General features: G+C 38.0%; 1 protein-coding gene across 1 annotated transcript in view; it reads right to left on the reverse strand.

Moving 5' to 3' along the window:
• The window catches only part of LOC124155160, a gene marked incomplete at its 3' end in the record, with an annotated part of 37,945 nt that extends 23,574 nt beyond the window's left edge, over positions 1–14,371 (reverse strand). The window contains exons 1-7 of the mRNA XM_046528876.1: positions 14,363–14,371; positions 13,843–14,294; positions 12,432–12,646; positions 8,615–8,723; positions 7,059–7,209; positions 2,924–3,173; positions 888–1,045 (exon numbers count right to left, since the gene is read on the reverse strand). Of these exons, the coding sequence (XP_046384832.1) occupies positions 888–1,045; positions 2,924–3,173; positions 7,059–7,209; positions 8,615–8,723; positions 12,432–12,646; positions 13,843–14,294; positions 14,363–14,371 (1,344 nt within the window). The remainder of the gene's footprint in view (positions 1–887; positions 1,046–2,923; positions 3,174–7,058; positions 7,210–8,614; positions 8,724–12,431; positions 12,647–13,842; positions 14,295–14,362) is intronic.
• Positions 14,372–19,683: the final 5,312 nt, after the last annotated feature.

Raw genomic sequence — 19,683 nt, forward strand, 5'->3', positions numbered from 1 at the left:
CCTTCCACACTTCATTTTGCGAGATTTCTCGATTTTTTATATTGGCTCCCAAATAAAGGAAACTTAATATTTTATGACAGTTTTGATATTTTCCTTTAGCGATGACACATAACCACGATAAAAAGGCGTACTGTAAAATTACATCAATGGTGAATGAAGATACAGAACTTTTTTAAACATTCATAGATTTTTATTTCGTACGACGCCTTTTGGACGCTTAGGACGCACAATGGTGCTTTAGCGTCGAAACGCGTTGTATCAAATTAAAAATTCTTTGAAAATTATAGTAATATAGTTATTACAAAAAATATGTTTGTAATTCACTTGGAAAACACTTAAACATATATTTAAGTAGTAGAAAAGTACTTAGAATACATGCTTTTATTATAAGCAGTAAAAATAATGAACCCACGCTCATTTAAGTTTCGGGATCATCGCTTTCAATCATCCGGCTGTGCAAAATTTTTTAAGATGGATCAACTGATTGAAATGCTCTCTTGATGATCGATGGCATTGTCATTCCAATTTTACCTGCCTTAAGGAAAATCCTATCACATGAGACGGATGACGTCATCATAAGCCGGCAGTGACGCTGCTGAAATCAAACAAATGTTCAAGATCGAAGTCGAAAAATCGAGTTGGGATCGAAACTAAAAGATCATGGCTTTCGCTTTCAATTAAAATTGAACTTTCCATCGCTTTAACGAAATTTTTTTTTCAATTTAAATCGAATGTTGGATACGGAAAATGGACGTCTTTTCGTTTCGTGGAATGGCTATACCCAATGCAGTATGGTGACAGCAGCAGCAGTATAATACTAGCAATAATATAATAGCAGTTACGTTGATTGTTGTAGTTTTTCCCTTAGGAATAGCTGCTTCTCTTACCTCGAATGCTCCGAGGACGTGGACGACGGCTCCTTCGACGGACAGTCCGACGATCTTCTTGGTGGCACGGCTGGTGAAGAGCGCTGGCGCGGCGGACGTGCGCGAGATGTACGCGTCCTCCACGGACTCGGTGAGAGGCGTAGGGGGCGGCACGTCCTCTGCAAAGAAGACGGGAATACATGCAAAATAAAGGGTCAGAAGGAAGGCTGAATCACACGACCTCAATGCGAAGGCTCACAATCAGAGGCAATCGCAAACCTCGATTTCATGGATGACCCTTAGTGCCGTATCGTCCGTTAACAATCACCATAAGCATCTTTTACTTCAAAGGTGTATAACTATTGTCAAAATGCAATGTACAGTTTAAATAAGGTGACAGTTGACCTTGCAAATGTTCGTGAATACGGGATACCCAAGGCCCAATAAAAGTAGACTTCCAAACTGTGGTGGTATAGCGTTTCGCGCGCACGACTTTAAGTCTAACGATTGCAGATTTAAATCCTCGAGCTTCCAGATAATTTTCAAATTTTATTAAAGAAATAATTAAGAAGACATTTGTTTTTTTACGAAAAGATAGGTAGGTGACAAGCTTCCGCTATCTACTCGACTCCATTGATGAGAGGTAGAAGTTTCTCTAGACGGCGATGTTTCACTCATGGCGAAGATGCAGAGGATTGGTGCGGCATGAATTGCTATAGCTTCGGGCGAGAATGAGGTTCACGTAATTTGTCAAAGTACTGGGATGTGGAAAGCAAAGGAAAATAAAGACTTTACCTTCCTTAGGCTGAAATACGACATAATGTGATAGCATCCTCCCCAGTAGGAAAAAAGTTCTCAATCAAGGCTGTTGTTATGCCACCATGGAAAGTTTCATTTTTCATACAGTTTTTAAATCGCGTTACGCTAAATATAAAACTGCTGACACAATTGATTATAAATTAAGTTCACCTGATTCAACGGGAGTAAAAAAATAATTTTTATTGAAGAATATGAGTTGTTTATTTAAAAAAATATAGTTGGTTTCCGACAAAATTTGCAAAGACGAAAAGTAAAACAGGAAAAACTTGATATGAGAAGAGAATGGGTGAGTAACTCTTGTTAATGAAGAAAGAAAATTATATTGTTCAGTATATTTTAGATGTTTGTGGTATAGAGATCAGAATGACACTTTTGATTGATAAATTGACCCATGTTTACGATTAAAAACGATTCACACTTATCACTCAATACTTTATGGAGTGTTTCCAATCAGTATTTGCTTTATTATTCGCAGAGTATGGCAACTTCCCGGTTTTCCGATAAATTTATTTATTTTAATGGAATAATACCGAAATTAACTCTTGGTGCTGTCCACAAATTGCCTCGAGAAAAAATCCAGAGGAAAAATTCAGCGTAATTTTTTTGCGCACATTCAAACCAAATTGCCACCCCGATGTTAATCGGACATGACATCGGGAAAAATTTGCATTTACTAAACGAATTTAATGAGGTCACTGACTAAGGCCACACTCTAAATTCAATCGATTTGGCAAATAAATAATGTGGGCTAAAATTTATGACACGCTGTAAAATAAACCGCATGCGTATCTCGACGGGATTCAATGGATTGTATCAATTAAATGATAAATGTTTTGACCTGTCATGCATAGCTGGTGAGTCCTTATCGCTTTCAGATTTTCAAAGGTTTTCTATGTATGTGCGGAATATATCGGTAGATTATTTAACACCTTCTATGAGATGTTTTATTCGACGGAAATATGAGAATTTTGATTAATCCTCATACAAGCATTAATAATCAACCTAGATGTGAAGATACTATTATAGAGATAACCTTTTTAGACGCTACCCTCTGATTTTTTCCTTGGCAAGAGATACAGCCGATACGAAAATAAAATCGAAAATGGGTCTCGACTACTTTGAGGGGGACTCAAAATTGTAAAGATCCAGAACTCCGCGTATTTTGAACCCACCTCAAAAAATTCTTTTGATTTCTCTTAAATAAATAATTCCCTAGTGTTCTTCACGAAGAAACTCACCTGCGAGGATGTCATAGACGGATATTCTCAGGTTGACCCGATGCTGGAGGCCCATGTAGACCAGGGACCTGGCCGCGTGGTGCTTGACGTAGCGCGCGTATCTTGTGCTGTGGTTGGTGTAGTACCACTCATCTGAAGGCAATAACAGTTGGCTCAAAGCGTCAGGAATTCCTTGGTCGGTGAGAGCAGTGTGATTGGCCGGGTCCAGCGCCAGTGCGGCGACGATTTGAAGCACCAAGACGAGGAGTTGCTGCGAAAGATGAAAAGATTACACATTAGCCTACGTGTGGCAACTGCATCGACGCCTTTCGACGTCAGGGGGTTAGTTTTAATAGGCAGGGGTCTACAATGCGGTGACATTTTCACCCTTTGCCCACAGAAGGGCTGGAATTAGGAAATAAACCCTTAGTCTAAGAATGGAAGAGCCTCATGCTGTTATTCACGTGACGCGAGCTTTCGTCAGTTAAACCAGATTTTAAGGTCTCCCAGATAGGTAAGATTACCCTTTACAACAGATCGCACAGAGGTATTTCTTTAGATTTAATTTTTGCTGACAACTATACTCCATTGAGAGGGTCAAAATAACTTTATCAAAAGGCTACTGCGAGTGAATAATGAACGGTGGTAAACTTTGAAAAACAATTAATTTTGTTTGCATTTTGCAACACGAGGCACTTAAAAAGTAATGTGCAGTCTGGTTTGATTTACATGTCAAATGTGAATATTACAGTGCTGACGGGATCCTTAAAAATGCGAAGGAACTAAATTGTGAATAATTTCGAATAATCATCATATTATAAGCATTTAGAAAGCAACAATTGCCATGAAAACTTACGTAGCCCTAACAAGATAACGGTTTTGTGCTATTCAAAATATTTATGAGCTTGAGCAGTGGTAAGTGAAATAATTTTGAACTGTGCCGGTAATTTATAATGTAAAACCCTTACCTGTGATTGAGAAATATTAGATTACTGTATTTGCTGTCGAGATTTGAATCATAGGACAGCATTCGTCATCAAATTGTACTATCGCGGATCATGTAATTGATTATCAAATGAATGGGGCTGAGTTAATGTAACGAGACATTAAATTAGCAAAGAAGCATAATCGGGGAAAAAATTGAATTGCTCAACTATTATTAATACACGAGGAACACAGAGATTACCTGTCATACACAGGTCGGTATCTTTGATTTAGTAGGCTGAATTCGAGCAAGAACGACGGGGAAATAATAATGAAACAGCAATCCGATAGCAGGTAAAAATATGAACATTGATTTCCATAACAGCGGGACAAAGTGGACAACGACACTCGCCCACCAGTCACTACAGATAAAAGGCTTGCTTATTCGAAAAATGGAGTAATACATATGGCATTGTATCAATTTAATATTGGATGTTATCTTATTTATACCGAAATGACGCGTACTCACCAAAATCTGGATTAATTGTATTTTGCATCAAACCACGTTCCAACAAACATCCTGATGCTAAAATGGAACTTAATTTTCTCGCGTTACGAAGCGGGTAATTCAATCCTAATTAGGGTAAAGCTATTGTGGCATATAAAAATATTGGTGTGCTCAAGTCACGCAGTGACACTCTTTTGGAGATTTTTTAGTGCCTGCGACTGAATGTAAAATGCATTATATATTCATTCATCGCGCAATGCAATATTATGTGTTTTTCACACCAAATATAAATTCAAAGAATAAAGTTTCTTCTCCTGACCTTCCTTATTATAACAACAATGTAATGTTTATGCTCTTGAGGTATAGGTCATGATAAATTATCATGACCTATACTCCAAGAGCATAAACATTACATTGTTGTTATAAATTCAAAGCGGAGGGGAAAATACACTGATTGAGTTTCGATCTCACCAGAAAAAAGCCACAGAAGTTAAATCATCTTAAAATTACAGCGTTTAATTATGGCTAAAATTGGGTTATTTTTTGTGATAAAATCGATGGAACTCAAATAAATAAACACGAGGAAAAAGGAAAGAGAAACTATGTCAGAAAACGATCATGGAAGGCAGGAGGACCGTGATTCATGGTGCTAAATAAGGGTAGGTACAATCCACTTTCTCCTGTCCTGAAGGTGATCCTACAATGAAAAGTTCAGGAACTCAAATTGATTATTCTAGTTTCGCGTTGTAAATTCCGTATGGTTCGGCTAAGGAGCAGGATTTTTCATGGTTGAGTCGTAAACGGATTCGATCGTAGAAATGGGAAAGGAATAATATATATCGGTTGTCAGAAATTATAATTGCTAGCTTAATTACCACACTCAACGAACTTTAGGTCTGGAAAATTATGCAATGAATGCAATTCATTGTTCTGAAAAGATTGAGGAAATTTTATATCTTAAAAATTTTATTTCTGTTTTAGAAATTTGTAATCACGCTGTTATAAGTAACGAAGCACAGTGCAACTTAAGCTGTACGACGCAACCGACCCAAAGGGAAAACGTCGCACAAATGAGGTCGTCGTAAAAATGATAGTTCTCTCTTGACGAATAATATTATCATTATTTTAAGAAAACCTCAAATGGAAGTGATATTATTTGAATTTAAAATATTAGTGGTTAAGTAAAAAATCTAACATTTTAAGGTCTTTCCTATTCATGAAAATTATGCTATGCTAATCTAATTCTCTTTCTTATGGTCTTACATTTTTTTTCCTCTAACGTGCTGCCAAAATAGCTGAGTGGTCTTGCTCAAGTTATTTCCCGCCTACTATTATCTTGAGTCTCACATTCATAGCTCGCGATGCTTTACAGAACCTCATTAAAAACCCAAATCTTTTTGAAAAATGCACTGTATTTCACGAAACTACTTATTTTGCAGTATTAACCAATACTAATTAACGAAAAGCACAAATTACATAATAGAAATAATATTTTTTATGCGCTTCTTGGGCATACATTCAGAAAATCTCATACCTTACCTGGAGATATTTGGTTAAATAAAAAAGGCAACCCTAAATAGTAAATTTAAAAAATTATTAATTAAAATAATTGAATTTAATTTAAACATACGGATTTCTGTAGACTACTTAAAATAATCCTTTGATTGAAGACTATAGGATTGAAGCTAGTCTTTAGACGGTTCACCGCAGGCCTAAGCATGGGTCTCGCATTATTTCTGTACAACCTAAGATCGTGCAATTAGTAGCGACTTCCCATTTGGCAAACCCACTCTGGCTGTACAACCGAGAGAGCCGCACAATGGAAAGCCTGGTGTTCCTCTGTTCGTAAAGAAGATATTGCGTAAAAATTACTTATCAAATATTTGACAAATTCATGAATTGAAAACAATATATTAAACATTTTGCCGAAGTGTAAAGTTGGGTCGCAAATTGGGCAATTACTGCTGTCAATGTGATGCCAAAATGGCCTCAAGTAATAGGAACACCTAAGCGCGAGATCAGCTTTCTGGATAAATCGAAGAACCTTGAATTTCCGATTGAGTAATATAATAAAGAAATCGTTGGAAATGAAGAAAATATTGCCCCCAGTATCAAACGTTTTTCATTTGCTGTCACGCGCTCTCGCGTGCGTAAGTTAATGGCAGGAAATTGAATTTCATCCTCAATTTCGCTTCTTTGATAATTTAATATGTCTCGTTATGTGAACTTATCATCTCTTTCAATCCGATAATAAATGACCAGATCCACGATTTTACAATGTCAAAATGAATAGCTTCAAATATCGGCGGCAAATACTGAAATATAACCATTCAAAAATGAAAACTTAACTCTGAAAACTTTCCGTAGGAAATTATGGATATGATATATAAAATTATGAATATATAAAAAAATACGAATACCACACATAATGTGAATCAGAAGGTTGAGCTTGCACCAAAATTATGATCCAAAAATAAGATAGTTGAAAATTAGAATAGAAAAGAGTGAATAACATTTCGGCTCTGAATACAGCCCTTTTGTATTTTTTTTCAAATTAGCATATATTTTTGTAAAAATTCACCAAATGAAGATGATAACGGTTTTTGATCGACTTGTATGCGAAAAAATCGAAGTTATACGGAACGGATATTGAGCGAAAATACTTCAAATTGCGACGTTATCTATCCGAATCCCCCCTCTTATTTATTTGTAATATAATCTTACCGGGTCGTGGGTGGAGTCTAGGGCGGAAGCGAGGAGTCGCAGCTGAGGTTCTTGAGCCAAGGTGTTCTGCACGGTGGCCGACTGTTCCGTCATGACGAGGAGGGCGCGAGCAGCCAGGAGCTGTAGACAGTGGTAGCTGCAGTGGCGCCACCTGAGAGGGAGGAAGGGGAAACACCATTTGAAGCATTTCGTCTGGTATTAGCATATGTGTAGTTCTCGTATCATGTACAATATTCTTATAATAATAAGGCAAAACTGTTTCCGCGAGATGACCCAAGATAAGCAATGTTGGGCCCGGAATAAGGCTGGATTGATTGCATAGAAAACCATGAAAATATAACCTAAAATATAAATACTACTTAAGTCATGAGCCAACGGGTATTGCGATACCTACGATCCAAAAGTAATCTTGCCGAAAAGGAGAAAAGATTTAATGGAATTGTTTTATTTTGCACAAAAGAGAAAAAAAATAAGAATTTGAGCATAGTTTTACACTGGTAGGAATGGTGCGGAACTCGACATATTTTTAGGGGAAATCGCGACGTTTGATTCACACCATAAACGTTCGGCTGGTTCTCCCAACAATAGCGGTACTAGTGCCCAATAGAAAAACGCTTCTATGTGTCAAAATTAGTTTTAAGGAGAAGTCATTATCATTTAGTGGACATACCCGTGAACTATTTTTTACTATTAACTTCCATAATTCTTCGTATAAAAAATTGTAAAAAGTAAAAAAATTCTTAAGGAGAATATCAAATTTCGCCAAAGAGCGAAAGGAAAACTTGGTCACACTTTCACGCACCAGAGAATGGAATGTTACCGAACATTATTTTGAAGGAAACCACGACACCTGGAGGATAAAATCAAGGATGATTCGCAGATACTGGAATGCTTTTGACAATCGTTAACGATTTACGTACATACATTCTCGATAATCCCTAAACTGAAACGAGTAGAGATATGAAAGACCATGAAACTCTGTCCTAAAATATAAACGTTACCCGAAAGATTAAACTACAAACAAAGTACGTTGCGCAGAAATAATGATACTCACACAAAGTTGACGAAATGTATATTATTGCATTGTTAATGGAAAATTTGAAAAACGTATGAGATATGTGCCTTGTGGGCGAAAACAAAACTTCGGTATAGTTTTACACTAGTGAGCATTGCGTAGTATTAAACCTGAATGCTCATTATTTTCAGCATAGAATTTTAACGTTTGAAAGAATTCAATTAGAATTCTTTCAAACGTTAAAATTTTGTCAGTAATTTTCTAACTACAACATAAGAAAAAAATACTTATTTTCAGCACTAAAACATCATTATCGCTTAAGGAATCCTAAAAAATAACAAATCTAATCCACCAAGAACAATTTATCCCCAGTGAAAAAGTAAATAAAAACCATTTCTTTTTACAAAAGCAAATCCTTCCAGGAAAAAACGTTTCAGGGGACCTTGGAATTTTGTCGGTGAAATCGCGACATCTGGTGGATAAATTGAAGGAGGCGGATTTGAAGTGAGAGGGACAGAGAAAGAGAGAAAGGGGAACTCACCTCATTGAGGGGGAGCACTGCTGCCTGCTTCCAACGACCCGCTTGTAAAGGGTGAGGGCATTGTGCAGGATGTTCAGCACGGAGAGGGCGTGCTCGCTCGACAGGACATCTGTAACGAAAGCGAGGGGAAAAGGAGAGAGATAAAACCCACGGCGAGCTCAGAACGGTTCGGGTTAGTGCAGAAAATGGAGACAAAGACCGCAGAGTGACACCGCGGATAACACGCATCTTCCTTGCTTTGAGGCTTCCCGACAAAAAGAAATACACAGTGAAAAAATCATTTGCCTCAACTGGGTTACGAATTCAGACCGCCCAAGTAATCCTTACCGCTCGAATTAGGAAGACATCATCTTCTTCGGCAGAGTTTTATTGGAACTAGAGGTTTAAATTTAGTGCTTCAAAAATATTCCATATTTTAAAGTTGCAAGTATGGGTATCATTTTTGGAGTAGATTTACTAGTTCATAAGTAAATGAAAAAAAAATAAGCTTTATCCCACAATATTTGACCCTGGTTATATATTTTGGTATTAATTTATTCCAATTTGAAAAGTTACATTGAAATATATTTTACATTTAAAGCAAAACCCTAAAGAACATTTGGCTCCTTATAAACATAGAAATCAAAACAAAAAGTTTCAGCTAAGCTGATGTACCAACGTAGAGTCTTCGCACTGATTCTGGTTTATTGCCATTTAAAAACTTTGATTTTTATAACCTAAAGACATCAAGTGCCATTGGGCATTGTGTGTGTACGTGCATATTGCCTGAGTCCCGAGGTTGACGCCAGAAATTTAAACGCAAAGGTGTGTACCCCAGGAATCATGCATAAAATAACCGCGGACGAGTTAGCCAGGGAATTCCTGCCAATTAAAATATATTTTCTATAAGAGGAATTCTCGTACCTGAAATGCTTTAGCGGGTGTCTCCGAATTATTATGTGTTTCGGTTAGTTGGTAGTACATAATTACTTGAATATAAGCTATTTATACCAAAGGCCAAAGACTCATGCAGCGACCCACGCAAACTTTAGCCAAGAACTATAATAATAATTATTTACCCGAGTAATCATCCACTTCACTCTCCCGCAACATAAAAACTACTAGCTATGTGCATTTAAAATCAGTCTGTCGTCTGTAAAATTGGCCGTAATTATTTCTAGGTATTTAATACTCAAAACAATGCATTACGTGCGATCCACCTTATTGCTCAGGACATCCCAAATACCGTCGACTGCTTTTCTTTTCCAGATAAATATTATTTATAGGTTTCTACGGATCGACTTGCACCAAATCCTGACTACAATTTTGATAACTAAGAGACTTATTGCGGTAAAATTATTTTTTAATGAACGTAGATAATGCTACACATTATGTGGTTTCTCAAAACCACTATTTAATGTTATAGTTTTCACAGATATGATAGCTTAAAATTAACAAATAAAATTAAATATATTTTGCAACGAAAATAGAACATTTAATTATTATCTTAAAACAATATGTTGGAGCATGCTTGAAAATATTACATGAAATGCTGATTTCTATACAAAAATCTCCAAGTGAGGTAAATATTGGTGTACCTATATATAGAACTAAGCTGAGTTTTATCTCGCACAGGAAAATTCATAAACCCAACGTTCCATTTCCTCATCGCGTGACAAATGAACAATCCATCACAATTAATAGCGACGGGAAACATTATTGGTGGCAATATCTCTTGAGAAATTCCCAATTAAATTTTTATTTCACATGAAATTGATGAGCAAATTCCTTCCTCGCTGACATAATTGAAATACCTTTCTCAATACCATAATTGTATGCTTAAATTAATCAGATTCCATGACTAGCTCTATTGATCCAGCTGATACAAATCACAATAAAAATATGTCACGATCCATAATTAATATAAAAATGTGGAAAACAATGCCAAAAACGTGTAATTCTCTACTGCTTTACATAAATTATTTTCCATTTCAGTGACTCTCTGTAACCCCTTTTATTTATTTACGAGCTCAGACAATCAAAAACTCGTATATTTGTGTATTACGAGATATTTTGCGGATTTAATTTCAAACTTTAAAAATTAATGATCTTCTCGTTGTCCTCAGCACAGATTTGTGCTAAAAACGATATATTCTAAAAGTTTAATTTTCACAGTTATTAATTATATTTTAATTAAATTTATGATTTAACTCATCGATGAAATCTACTGCTTTCATTCTAAAAAAATATTTCTGTATTTTAAATTAGGAAAAGAGGTAAACGGATTCCCAGCAAAGTAGAAGCTAATGGAGCGCGTTAATGAGCAATGCAGGAATTCAATTATTCTAGTAACACTTCCTGTAGAATGTTCAGGAATATAATTCGATATAAATTAAACACTATACAGAAAAAAGAAAGAAAACTGGTGATATGATATAATTTTAATACGCCAGTATTCGAATCTTACATCACGGATCTTCCATGTAAAGTCACATAAAATATCGTATACAAGTTTTCCCTAATATTTTATATTCTCTTTCCAATGCCTATCACTATTGTTAAATATTCGTTACCATTTTGATAACTAAAGAAGTTGTTTTTCCACTGGTAAAGGTTGGTTAAGGTAGAGCCATTTGACTATTATTCCGGTCGGTCTCGCATTCTATGTTAAACTTTCCTTTATAGATTGCTATGGGGACTAATACTTTCATTCTTTTTTTAAAAATTTCTATAAATTCTATTCTCTTCCTCCACCTCCTCTGGCTGCCTAACATTACTTCCATTAAGTTCCTCTGCTCGTTACTTGGAAAGAAAATGCGACGGCCAAACCCTAAGTTCTCGTTGCTGCCTATGACAAAGAAGAGAGGTCCCCCTCCGTCGCACTTTCTGATGGAACAAAGAAGAAATTGATACCATGAGGAACCATATATGGGGTGGAGCCCGGCCCCGCCCCTATAAAATAGGCATACTGAAAGAATTAGTGTAGTTTATTAAACGTTTCACTGTAGCACTCCCTCATGCGAAGAAGACGTAATGGTATCATTCATAACAGCTGAAACACTGTAACACCATCTAACAAGTGCAAACTCATCGCAACTCAGCGCCATTTCCCGGCTAACGTCTGTTTTTCATCAGGGTAGTCGCTATTTCATTTATCTTTTAAGCCGATGCGCGACCTCTGTACGTTGTCTTATTGACCCAATTTTTTTCAATTCATAATAAACGGAATCGAAACTAAGATCACAAAGAGTTCGATAACCCTTCAATACTTGATTATTTTTGTCATCATCCCGAGCCCTCCCTCCCTTAGTTCTCGTTCCAACTGGAGCCTCCATTTCCTTTAAATTTCACTAAGATAACTCCTCTCCTCACCCACCATCCTTAAAACTCCCTCACTTCGTAACATCTATGTGCGCCTAACATTATGGAAGTTAGTATGGGTGAAAACTAATATTATGCATGATTCTAATTTTATATATATTTTTATAAGCACCCACTGCTTTCATCTGTAATTAAAGGTTCTACAAGAGTATGTGTATAAGATATTTTATCTATTTTTTCCTATAAAATGATCTTATAGTAAAAGAGAAACAATACGTTTGCATGGAAAGGATAGCGATTAGAGGAATTGAGTGCAGCACAGCATCAAACCAATCTTAGGATTTCTGACTATTTACGCTGATGAAGTTACGTAAAAAATACCAAAAATAATTCTAAAATTTGCGACGAAAAATTGCAAATTACGGCGAGTCAGATTCATTAGGGGAACTTTAAATGTAACGCTAATTAAGTCAGGTTAGTCTATTTTAAATATCCTTTACTCTTTTCAGATACTCACCGACTACGGACTCTTCGACGTCGGGTGGCGGAGGGATGAAGTTGCTGGCTGCGCCGTTGTCCTCCTCTCCGGCCGTGGAAGTGGTGGCCGTGAGCGTGCGCCTCACCTGCTCCAGTTGGTCTCCGGCCACCCCTCGCCACACCGAGCCCAAGCGACGACCCACGCCGCCGCCCATCACGCCACCCGCCATCATCGAACTCGTGCGCACCGGACTCCTATCAGACATGAGAAGAGAACAACAGGACAAACAAACGGTTAAAATTATGTTTTAGAACCCTCAATGTAAATGTGCGAAGAGAAATTCTAGTCCTCAGCGAATATGCTATGGTATGTGATGGTTCAGAAGGATCGTTTCCTCGTTTTTATTTCATTGGATGCATCACTTCTATTTAATAGCTGTACCTACATTAGCTACATACGATTAAGGAGATTTAACAGTGTTTTAATAAAATATATCCATTAATATTATTTTATCCTTAAATATTCCAATAAAATGCCTATTTAAATTTCCCATGGTTATCCTGAGTCAAAACTGTTTTTCCGTTGGCGTCAGGTTTCCGTAAATGTGTAGCAAACTTTGGCGCTCTTTGTCTTAACTACTCTGAAGTTTTCGAATTATAACTTCAATAAAAAAATACTTTTACTTTAAGCCTAACCGGTATTTGAAGCTTTGAAGAGAGAAGAAGTCATTGCTTTAAAGTAAATAATTGAGATGTAAGGAGTTTCATGGTTCAAGACACGGTTTTTGGCGAAACTGGGAGAAAAAATAAAATGCGCATAGATGAAAATTCTATTGAAAACATTGGTATTGAGGAATCCAATTATATGTGTTTGATAAAATCTGAGACCTTAAGGCTCAATAGTTTTTGATTCGAAACATAACGGCCCCTGTATTACTGCTTTAAAACTGTGAAAACATTGTTGATTTATTATTTATCTCATAAAATCTATGGGTCAATGACAGGTAAAATAAAGAAAATCTTATTTTATTTTTTAATTTCGAAATAAATAAATGACGTACTAATGATCGTTCTAAAATCATCTACTCAGTAAAATCCAAGTAATAAATAAACTATTAATATTTAGGGCTTCAATAGTAGTTAATGCTGAACTTAATACATTAAAGAAAATCGAGTTAAATTAGGAGCTCCATAACATATTTTTTTAAATAAAATTACGACTTTGTAAAATTGTATACTTCTAATATGAATCTGAAAATTATATGGGGCGGTAGTCGTTTCCGCTATGGTATCCTGGTATTATATGCAACACTGTTTACAATTAATATCCTGCAAATAAGAAAATCTCACATTTCCACATGTCTCGCCTGCACATCCAATTAGAAAATTTTTTCTCGGGGCTTAAATGTGAGAAGATGGTTGAAGGAGGAGTTGGGGGGTAAAATACTGACCTATCCGAATGCCTCGGCAAAGTGGCGTGCCTGCGGGGCGCGGGTCCGGCTGCCGCAACTTCGCTGGGTACGGTGGGTGCGGCGGGGGTGGCAAGGGGCGGAGGTGAGGCGCAGGGGTGGCGGAGCGCGGTGGCGGCCCTGGCTCGGAGGTGCGAGATGCGGTGCAGGATGGCGGCGTCGACGACGCGGTTGATGGTCACCATGGCGGTGTACTGGAGGTCGTGGACGCCGTGGATGAGTCCGAGGCAGGCGCGCAGCAGGAGGCAGAGGGCCGCGCTCAGCCGAAGCGCCCCCTGGCCCCCTCTGCCCCCCACCGGACCGTCCTCCCCGCCCACAACCCCCCCGGCCGCCTTCCCACCTCCCGGCCCCCCCTTCGCCTCCTCCACCCCCATCTGCTGACCCTCCTGCTCCTTCCTCAACCGCTCCCACTCCACGTACTCCCTCACCGATGTCTGCAAGAACAGAAAAAGGACATGAAATAAGTTATCTGCCATAATTAATATTCGAAATTCACTCCCACCATGGCCATGGATACCCAAGGTGGTATATGGTCTTACCAAAAAGCCGTTTCTAATTCTCCCTATCCATTTATTATTATTGTTGTACAAGTCACAAGTTGGCTATTTACCAGGTAATGACCGTTTATATAAAATAAAAAAATAGAGTAAATGAAAAAAACATCACCAAAATGAAACTAGATAGTGAATATTTAAATTACAATGATATTAATTTTCCAATATAAATCCATTTTTTTAAGTCCATTCCAATATAAGCACCTCTTTTTGAAAATCTTTATGTTGTTAGGGTAGGGCTTAAAAGCCTAATACGGGAGTCAATGCTATCCGGGAGGTCATTTCTATAAATCAAGAATAAAAGCGGTCCAAGGACGCTACCTTGTGGGACACCCTACCTTCCTTGTGCTTCTTCGGAGCACATTTCACCCACTTTAACCTTTTGCGTTCGACCCTTCAGGAAATTTTCAACCCAAAATTACAGTCAACTGTCAGTTTGAGGTGGTAATTTTCTCATTTTTTCTAAAAGCCGATCTTGTTCAACTTTGTCGAATGATTTCTATGTCGAATGCTATCCATGGCATCGTCTTTTATTAATGGAGTTGAAATTAATTAATTTAACGGAAATTTTCTATTTTTTAATTTGAGTTTGCCAGTAGTATTTAATTTATCAACAATTTATAATCCCACCAAATTCCGCCAGAAAAATCTTTATATCAAGTCATTCTAAATACTCCCTGGTCATTATTATCATATTTTCAAAATGGTGAGATCGCGTGAGTAATGAAAAAGCAGTGTGAAAACTTATGGTATTCCTCTCAGCTACTTGCTTATGTACAATATATTCAGGAATTAGCCATGTTAAGCTATTCATGATATAGCCATGATATAATCGGTGGAGATTATTCTATGTGGTAAATCTGTCGACTCAGTGTTATTGGTATCTGATTGAAGGTGTTCTCGGGATCATATTAGAGTATTAGCCTCTGTACTTACAGACACTTTGTCAGCCAAAAACTTCCAGGTCAAAGAGGTCTAAAGGTCTAAGGAACAAGGAAATGATCGAGATTTGCCTAGCTACCCCTAACTTTATATTTTAGTTACATCATCTACAGCTTATATAAAGTTTAAATAGAGCAGAAAAAACAATGGTAGTGATTTCCCTTTTTCAGGCACTTCCTCTCCAGATTAGAGAGTACCGACAATCCTTTTTCCAGGTACTTACTCTCCGGTATAGTGCGTGCATACCCATCCATGTACCCCGTTCTTCTCTTCCTCGCACATCCAAACTATTGAATATCTTTTTCTGTGTAATGGCCTAGAATGGTCACTCGCCTCTCAGAACTTATTTCACCCGCAATTTTTCACATTTTACTTCATAATATCTAAAAAGAAACCTCCCACGGAAAAAGCAGTAGTTACGTAAATTTTTCCTTTATATAGTATCAGAATGTCTTTCTTTACTTTTCTGCGATCGATCCGCATCGTTCATTTGGGAATTCCCGATGTTTTCCAAATGGCATTCAATTAAATTCGACCACGAAACAAAAATGACTCATAAAAGTGGGATGGTATAATTTAAAAAAGGGTAAAGTCCAGTATGGAGAGCTTTTTTAATGGAAAGTTGAAATGAAATGTACAAGTTTTTAACTTGGACATTTTGAATTAAACATTTTTTTACATTCGGTACCCTAAGGACCCTATAAAGATCTTAAAATACCTAATTGCAAAACACAATCACGGCTTGGTTAAGTAAGAAAGAGATAGTTTTGAGTGGAAAATACTAAGCCCCAAAAATGGAGGGTTAAACCTCCTTCCACGAGACTTACAGGAAGATGATGAGGGCATAATAACGCAGGAGAAAGACAACAGATGGAGGTGAGGAGGAGGAGGGATACGCTGTGAGGAAGAGAAGCATAAGCGCGACTCACTCCCGTGGGAACACGACCATTAGCGCTCGACAAAACAACAACGCAACTTTCCGGACGGGACGAAGAGAGAGCATGAATGCGACTGATGATTAAGGCCTCGGCGAAAGGGGGTTGGTTGTGGTTTTCGGAGGGAAACCAGAGAGGGATGGGGGAGGGTGGATTACAACCCCCGAGGGGTGAGAAGCAAGAGAAGGTGGCCGAGCTGGAACAAGTGCGTAACTGCGTCAGTGGGAATCCTCGAGTCCGCTACAAAAATATTTTTTTGGATTCTCGGACCAAATTACTCGAGGTCCGAGAGGGGGTATCATTCGAATTTTGGGATATACTAATGCATGTTAAAGATAAATGCCTTAAGACACTAAATAATGTTTTACTTATATATAATTTCGTGTAACAAACGTTACGCAATGCAGCAATGTGACATACGTTGGGAGATTCTATAACAAAATGTCCACGTTAAACGACGTCAAATAGAATTCGAATGCTTCCTCTCACGGAATGAATGCCTCTTGTAATGACAACTATTTCAGGACCATGTCTTTTTGCTCGTTACTACTTTTTATACTAGATACTTAAGGCCATATAGTCACTCATTATTTGAAGTGCTTATAAATCATTAACACAATCGAAATCAATACAAGGACACAATATACAACGGTGCTAGTAAAATAGGGTTACTAGCAACCAAAATCCAATTATTTGAGTCCTACTGGAGGAATTTTACAATTATTCAATGGCAAATATTTTTGGTCTGCGAGATATCCTATTTCAACTTGACAGATTCCTTTCTGAGTACCTGTTAAAACTATTTACTTCCGTTCAAGCTTACATTCCACACCAAATTTGTTTCAAATAACGCTCTGATTTTCAAATCCTTCCCTTCTCTTATGTTCTTGCATGAAACGTCTTAATTGAGAAAAAAACCAAATAAATCAAACCATATGAATATGCGAACAAGAATAAATTATAACAGACATTATAAGGCACATTTCATAGAATAATGAAAGCAATTGATAAAAAATATGGGAAATTAGAAATCCACCTGCAAACAAACGAAATATTCAATGAATTGGCTCCGAAAATTAAATTTCAGAATTTATTCCTGACGATGGAATTCGGGATAGTTTTCTGATAGTAATAAATTGCTGCTTCGTAGATGTTTACCTTTAATTGTGTAGAAGAAGTCGCATAGGCTTCATCCTTGCATTTAAAAGGCACTATACACGTTCTGACGCGATCATACGACGCTACCTAACTCCCCAGCCATCCCTCTAGAGACGGCTCTAGGGTCAGCTCTACAGACGTCCAAACCAATCCAGCCGACCCAACCAACTTACCAAATATTCCTCAGTGCGTAACGTGATCGCATGGTATGAAGTTGGTTCCCGATTGTGTTGGCAATGACTCCGCATATTTTGAAAAATCAAAAATTCTCACTGACGACATAAAAGAGAGAAGAGTATGGGCGAAGGAGTGGCTGATTGAAGTTTCAATCACATGAATTTACTTCGAGAATCGGATGGAAATCATTTCCGAAATTATTTCAGGATGAGCGAAGTGTGTTTCATGGAGTTGCTTGGCAAAATAAAACCTCAAATTGACAGAGAAAATAGCCTATAACGGTACAGACGTTGTGACGCCACAGAAATCGGGGTAGGGCGGTCGGCGGTTAGATGGTCTGTTAAGGCCGTTTTACACGGGGCACGTACTAGCACAATCTGACGTGTGTACGAAGGCGCAGTCAAAATTGCGTCGTGTAAAGCGGTGAATTTGCTAGAACACATGCGAGAATGCATGGACGTGAGATGGCAAAATGGCACCTGCTCTGATTTCGTTCATGCATTCGCGCAATTCCACGCCATTCTAGAAATTAATGCAGTTCTAACCTGTGCAATTCCGTGCCCCGTATAAAATGCCGTTTAGGACCAACCGCCCGACCGTCCGACTGTTTTCGTCGGGCGACAGGTCTACACACCCTCCAACCGTCGGTGCCCACTTAGTTGGTGCCGTCAGTTCGGTGGTTCGGTCGGAACGTGTGTAGTGCCTTTAAGTTGGTACTTGCCTTGAGCAGGGTGTGTAGGAGGGCTGCTAGCCGTAGGTGCAGCACGGGGTTGTCGAGGGCGCGGAGGAGGCGCGGGCTGTGGTGCAGCAACCCCCTGAGCACCGCACCCACGCACTCGTGGTTGGTGGCCAGCCGACGCAGAACCAAAAGGCTCCTCTCCGCGTCCGCAACCCGCGTTGCATCGCCCGCAGCCGGGGGAGGTCCCTTCTCTGCAATGAACAGATTCACATACCAGATTGAACAACAGCTGCGGATACAGAACAGAGGTTAGAGCATATTCACACTCGTAAGGCTACACATCGATAGTGATAGAAAATCGATTTTGATTAAAATCGAAAAAGGTTTTACATTCCCAAGATCGAGAAAATCGTGATCGAGCTTTGGTCTTTGAGTTTCAATACGAACTCGATTTTTCAACTTCGATCTAGAGCATTTCGTTTGATCTCAGCAGCGTCACTTCCGGCCTGTGATAACGTCATCTATTCCACGTGAAAGATGTTTCTCTACGACCGGTGAAATTGGAAAGAACGCCTACCATCATCAATAAAACATCGCAATCAGTCGATATTTCATAAAAATCCAAGCAGCGATCCAAAAGAAATTAATGTGCATGCATATCTAAATTTTTGCTAATAATTCACGAATGTAATCTATGTAAATGTTTTGGGATTTTTCCACATCTCAAATTTTCATTTTGTGTGATTTCCGAATGTGTAATACACATGTTTTACGCAAAATATTTAAAATATTAAATAAATATTTTCGATTAATCGATCTTTCGGTGCAAATTTCGATTTTTGTGGAAATTTCAAGCTTTTCATTTTAGTTAAAAATAGATTTTGACGGACCGACAATCTTCCATCACTACACCTCGATTGACGGAGGGAACAAATTGGATCTTGGATAACAATTATTTATCTAAACAAAATACAGAGGAACAGCTCGAGTTATCAAAAACTATTCTTCCGCGAATTGGACTAAGAGCCCCTTGGGACTCGGATGGTAGATGCTTGGCTCAGGCTACTAGAGCAGTAATGAACAGATATCTTTGAAATCGGTATGGAGACATCATCTAAGAACCTCATTCTTATTCCGGGTCCGAAAGAGACTATTAAGTAAAAGAGAGAATTCACCCAATAGATAACTATAGGAATTCGTTTTTACCTGAATAATAGAAGATTTTAGTGCGCTAATGCTAGGTGAAAATCATTTGCCAAATCACTCCAGCGTCCACAATTATTTTTGTAAACGGCTGGTGTCCCAACACCATCCATCTAACACATATTGAGGCGGCTTACGGTAGATATAGAATGTACCTATATGTGGAACTATATTG

This window comes from Ischnura elegans, chromosome 3, assembly GCF_921293095.1.
Source record: "Ischnura elegans chromosome 3, ioIscEleg1.1, whole genome shotgun sequence".
NCBI lineage: Eukaryota > Metazoa > Arthropoda > Insecta > Odonata > Coenagrionidae > Ischnura > Ischnura elegans.